The following is a 5,603-nucleotide window of genomic DNA, read 5'->3' on the forward strand; positions in this document are numbered from 1 at the left end:
GTCCGCTTGAACGAAGTGCTGTACTGTGTTAAGCCTCTTTTCCTGTTGATATGAGATGGTCCTTTTCTTTTTTTAGAGAGATTTTTTGCTATAAGGTGTGTGCCCTCACTGGAGAGACTGAGAGAGAGAAAGCAAGAAATCACCCCCCAGGGGAGACGGTCACACTGCAATCCCCTCTCCTCCAATCTCCTCTTGAAATTTTGGTCACGCATGCACATGTGCCCAACATGAGTTTCAAGCAGTCCAGGGCTCAAACAGCAGTCAGCCATGTGGGAGTCCAACAATGTAACCACTATGCCATCTGCTGGTCCCATAGATGGTCATTTTCTACTCTGGTACTTTTGCCCAACACAGAGCTACATACACAGCAGACTCCACAGATTTACGTTCACATGTTAATTGTTCGAGTTTTAGACAAAGTTGAATGGCCAAGCCCATTCTGTTTCTCTCTTCCTTGCTGTGTGCCCACACCAGGTACTCCCTGAAAGATAGCACATTACGATATTTTGCCTCCTTGCATCAGCCTCCCTCCCTCTGGTAGCTTTTGTCACTGAAGCCTGAGTCATCTCCCCCTGCCCCCTCTCTGTTTCAGCTTTTTTAGTTAGCTTCTTTTGTGCTTCTGGAATCCAGGGCGTGTGTACCTCGGTCTTCAGTTCCCATGGTGACCAACATCTTTGTTCGAATGCTGAGCTCTGACACTGAGTGAGATAAAATATAGCGCCCTGGAGGACAGCTTCTTTGAAGATGGGGAGATAGAGGCTTATTAACAGGCTTACGAAAATGTGTACACTTCATATTTATTTCCTTGTAGGAGCTCAAAGCGCTTTATGAGCATTCCTTAACACACTCAAGCGTGCTTGTGCATTCAAAAAGCTGGGGGCACTGTGTTATTATCGTCCATGTACAGATCGGAAGCTGAAGCGGGGAGGGATGAAGTAACTTGGCCGTGAATGCAAGCCGAGTCAGCCAGAGCAGGGCTTTTTTCATATAACAGGGCTGTGTGCCTGGTAGGACTTGGTTGGCTGGCTTTTTTGTGCCGTTCCGTGATTGGAGTTGGGGCGAGTTGGTTACATTCGCAGAGAAGAAACCACATCTGTCTATTTCTATAGCCCACCCAGCTTTGTTTGTTTTCCAGTAAAATGCTTCCATGATGAAGCAATGGGAAATTTTTTATCTTTGTTACAAGCAGTTCAGTCTGCCTGGGAATAAATGTAAAGAATTGGGGGTTTTCCAGTAGACACTTTTCAGAATCCCTGAATGACAACACTCTCTGCGTCACTTTGTGCTGAGTCTCCTTCAACCTCTCAAAGCAATCCCTTCTTGGCATCCCTCAACAAGCTCTCATCCCTCACCTATCAGCAGCAACTATCTGATCCTCTTTTTGTATGACAGATATGCCTGGTATCGATCCTTACCATGAATATAGCCAGTACTTAGTCACTAGGGACTCCCAAGTTGCTGTCTCTAGATCCATCTCTTCCTCGAATCAACATTTCTGATTGCAGTTCCTTCCCAGGTTAAAGGATATTCCTACAGTATCACACACAGTTAAATATTTAATTAATAATTGTTGCATACATGTATTTTTTACATTTAATTCCTATACATCTTCACACATACAAAATGAATTTTCCCAGCATGAATACGCTGCATATTAGTCCAGTCAAAGATATTGCCAAACACATGATCATCAGAAAATCTTCCGTTGTTGTGTCTGTTAAATGCTCTGCTTTCTTTTTCTCTCGATTCCCACCCTCCTGTGCCCTCCTCCATTGCCCACCCTCCTCCCACACTGTCTCTAGTATCCGCAGTTGCTCTCCATGCTTTTATACCTTCCAAGCTTTCCATTTCTGCCATAGAGTACATTCAGTATATATTAAGTGGGGACATACAATGCCTCTCTTTCATAGTCTGGTTTGCTTTGCTTAGCATTAAATCTGTTTCACAGGAGCACCTTAACATCAGCATGCTACCAAGCCACACCCCACCCCCACTCCTTTCCAAAGTTACTCTTAGCCTTATTCTCAGTTCTAGAGGCATCAGCTGCCACCCAGAGGGTTAGCCAAAGCCCTGGTCAATCCTCTTCTCCCCTTGCATTCTCACTGCCCTCTACATCGAGTTCCCTCTGAAAGCTCTACTTTGCCCAGGCCCTCATCATCTCACCCTGGGTTCTTGCTAGCCTCTGGTAACCACACATCTTTCAAACCCCTGCCCTTTCCCCTGTCTCTTCACTGTCACCAGAGAGGTCTTTCTAAAACACAATCTTATCATGAATACTGCTTTAGAACACCTTGTATCTCAGAGCAGCTTCAAACTCTAGTATGGCACTCAGGGCCTTCCCAGCCTGACTGTGGTCAGTCTGCTTTTCCTCTTTTAGTTCCCACCACTGTCCCCTTCATATGTTCTCAGATTTGCTTTATATGAGTGAATGAGTGAAAGAATACGGGGGCAAACAGAGTCACATAAACCCGTATCTCACTCAGGTCTGTCAGTGCTGTCATCTTCACTGTTTCAGCCTGACAACAGTCACTTGTATTGTTTGTCCCAGAATTGTTCATTTAGCCAAGGGCTCAATGTGTCATTTGTAACACCTTACTGTGTTAGGTGCTCAGGATACAGAGCGACAGATAGCTTTGCCTTCACAGAGCTTATGGTCTACCAGGGGATTCAGACCATAGATATCTCTGCCTTCATAGAGCTTATGGTCTACCAGGGGATTCAGACCATACGCAATGAACGTAATAAGTTAATTCTATAGTATGTTAAAAGGTGGCCAATGCTATTAAATAGAGTGAAAATGTAGAGCAAAGGAAGGAATGGAGGTGAGGAACGGGTTTACAAGATTAAATAGGGTTTTGAGAATTGACTTCATGGAGCAAAGCAGAATTGTCAATTGAGCTGATTCAGGATATTACCAAGAATTGACCTCATGGAGCAAAGCGGAATTGTCAATTGAGCTGATTCAGGATATTACTTTAGGTTACTGTCATGTCCTTTATCTTGGGAGTCAGGGAATCAAAAGGCTGTTCTGAGCCCATTGTGAAGTTACAACAGTAGCGACTGTCGTGCGCTTCCCTTGTGACAGGCATTGGGATGAACCATTTGCACCGTATTTTCTCCTTGAATCTCCACAACAGCCTTCTGAGATTGATACTGTCACCATCCCTATTTAACAAGTGAAGGATCTGAAAATTCGAGAAATTAAAGAATTTGCCTAAAACCATGAGCAGGGAAGTGGCAGAGGCTTTGAACACACACTAGGCATCTTGCCTACAACCGATACAGGAAGATGCGTGAGGGCCTCTCCTTTGGACCCTTCCTAAGTCACTCACTTGAAAAAGCCAACATTGTCCCTTTTCCCAGAGAACTGTTCAGAATCACAGCATAAGGAGGGTGTGCCTCTGCTTCCACATTCAGCATCTCATTCACTTCTGACAGATGGTTCTCCATCTAAACTCTCTTTGTAACAATTAAAAAAAAAAAAATCCTTCCTCTATCCACTAATTCAATTTCCTCTTATTTGAGCATCACTCAAGCTCAAGCTGAACTTCTCTCATCTGCCTTAAAGACTTTTCTTGGATGTATTTGGAGAACCAAGCTTCAAAATTGGTCTCAGCTATGTCCATGTACTATAGCTGTTGTCTAGACATTGGAATAACCAATCTCTTACCAATGAAATCCTGGCTGTTTTCACATCAGTGACCTTTAATCAACATGCTGAATGTTTGTCGAGCATGACTAACCACTTATAAAAGAGCAAAGCATGATTCAGAGAACGCCACCAAAAATAATGCATTATTTGGCCTAATCTTGGCCTGGTGCAAACTCAGACTTTTGAGTCATAAAGCTCATTAGAACCCGGGATGTATTTGACTCTAATAAAGATTTTAGTGCAACCCAGATTTAGAGTGGTATATTTAGGGTAGGCTCAAGATGAATTTTGGAATGGAGGCAGATGACATAAGAGAGAAAATAATCTTGAAAAGAAATTCTCTAACCCAACTTCTACCATCAGGAGAAATACTTGGTCTAGGAAATATCTCTTACAGAAAAAGAAGGCGTTCATGATTTGAACAGGCAAAGGGATTTATTAGAAGTAATTTATTTAGTTGAAGCATGTTTAAAGCTGTGTCAGTCCTGACTTTTTGGCTCTGGGCTTGTTTTTGTTGTTGGTTTTACTCCCTTTGTTCATGAGAAAGTATGCGTATACACAAGAGAGAAAGAGAGAGATAAGCACCCTCCACAGGATCCGGTCATGCCCTACTCCTTTTCCTCTGGCTTCTTCCACCCCTCAGATCTTGGGTACTTGAGTGCATGCCCAGCTTGTTTCAGACTGACCAGGCCAGGGAGTCAAAATGCAGTCACCATGTTGGGATCCTGCTTCTCCTGAGCAGTGCTTTACCACTGCACCATGGAGCCAGCCCAAGCTCTGTTTTCCAATGAAGCTGCTATGTGTCACAGTGTGATGTGCTCTGTCGTTCGAGCTGCTCGACGCCGGAAGAAACATCAGCTCCCACACGTCCCACTGCAGCTCTACCTACTCCCTTTGTCCTCCCTCCTACTGCGCTCATGGCAGAGGCAGAGAAGAGGAGTACCTGGGGCGGTGGAGGGAGCTAAAGAGAAGGGCAAAGGCATGGTCTTGGGGAAGTCAGCCTATCGTCCCTTTGGGAGACTCCAGGAAAAAGAAGAAAACTCACATTGAGTGTGCAGCTGCTGTTTTGGACCATGCATTAGAGTTTTTAACATCTATTTTTGTTGAGTTAATGCTCAACAAATTTGGAGGAAAAAAGAAAAAATGCCCCATATTTATAATGAGGAAACTTGGAGAGGTCAAATCCACCCACCTAGGAAGGGATGAATCCACAGTCTTACCAGCCTGTTTGTCATAATAAGGTGGCAAGTGACTTTTCTTAAAAGGTTTTCCTGCTAAGTCATGTCCTTTCTCAACCAGCTCTTGCTCTTGTATTCCCAGGCAGTTTGGTGGTTATGCCAAGGAGGCAGACTATGTAGCCCACGCCGCCCAGCTGCGCGCTGCCCTCGAGGGCACAGCCACCTACCAGAGCGATGTCTACTTCTGCACAGGATATGACCCTCCCATGAAGCCCTACGGACGTCGCAATGAGATCTGGCTGATAAAGACATGAGTAACTCACTATGCCAAGAACTTCCCTGGCCAAGAGCATCTGTCTCATTGATCTAGAAAATTCTGGGGCAGACCAGAAAAACTCTAACAGCATTTTCCCAGCCACCTGGATCACTAAAAACTGATGCTTATAAATGATTGAATTTGTATTTTTGTTATTGGGGTGAAGATGTGATTTTAGATGATCTTTTGTGATTCTTATAGGAGCTTTGTCTAAAAAAGAAACTAAAAATAAAATCTTTGACTTACACAGCTAAGACAAATTCTAAGTACAATATCCAAGGTTTTACAGGCTTATAGATAATATAAATTTGAAAGATAGTGTTTACTATAGAGGAATTGTGTATGTATAGTTCTAAATCGTTCAGAATATAAACCCGGGCCAGAGGGCAGCACAGTATAAAGCAAGACCCTCTGCAAGGGTGACCCATGTGGGAAAGTTCTGGGTTCTTTCCAGCGA

The 5,603-nt window shown here is 43.8% G+C and overlaps 1 protein-coding gene across 1 annotated transcript in view; it reads left to right on the top strand.

Annotated features, from left to right (window-relative positions):
• HEBP1 (heme binding protein 1) overlaps nucleotides 1-5,400 on the top strand; it is a 46,451-nt gene extending 41,051 nt beyond the window's left edge. Inside the window, exon 4 of the mRNA XM_006164784.2 lies at nucleotides 4,973-5,400. Coding sequence (XP_006164846.1) covers nucleotides 4,973-5,144 — 172 coding nt within the window. The 3' untranslated portion in view covers nucleotides 5,145-5,400. The remainder of the gene's footprint in view (nucleotides 1-4,972) is intronic.
• Nucleotides 5,401-5,603: the final 203 nt, after the last annotated feature.

Source organism: Tupaia chinensis, unplaced genomic scaffold (assembly GCF_000334495.1).
Source record: "Tupaia chinensis unplaced genomic scaffold, TupChi_1.0 Scaffold143728_1, whole genome shotgun sequence".
Classification (NCBI taxonomy): Eukaryota; Metazoa; Chordata; class Mammalia; order Scandentia; family Tupaiidae; genus Tupaia; species Tupaia belangeri.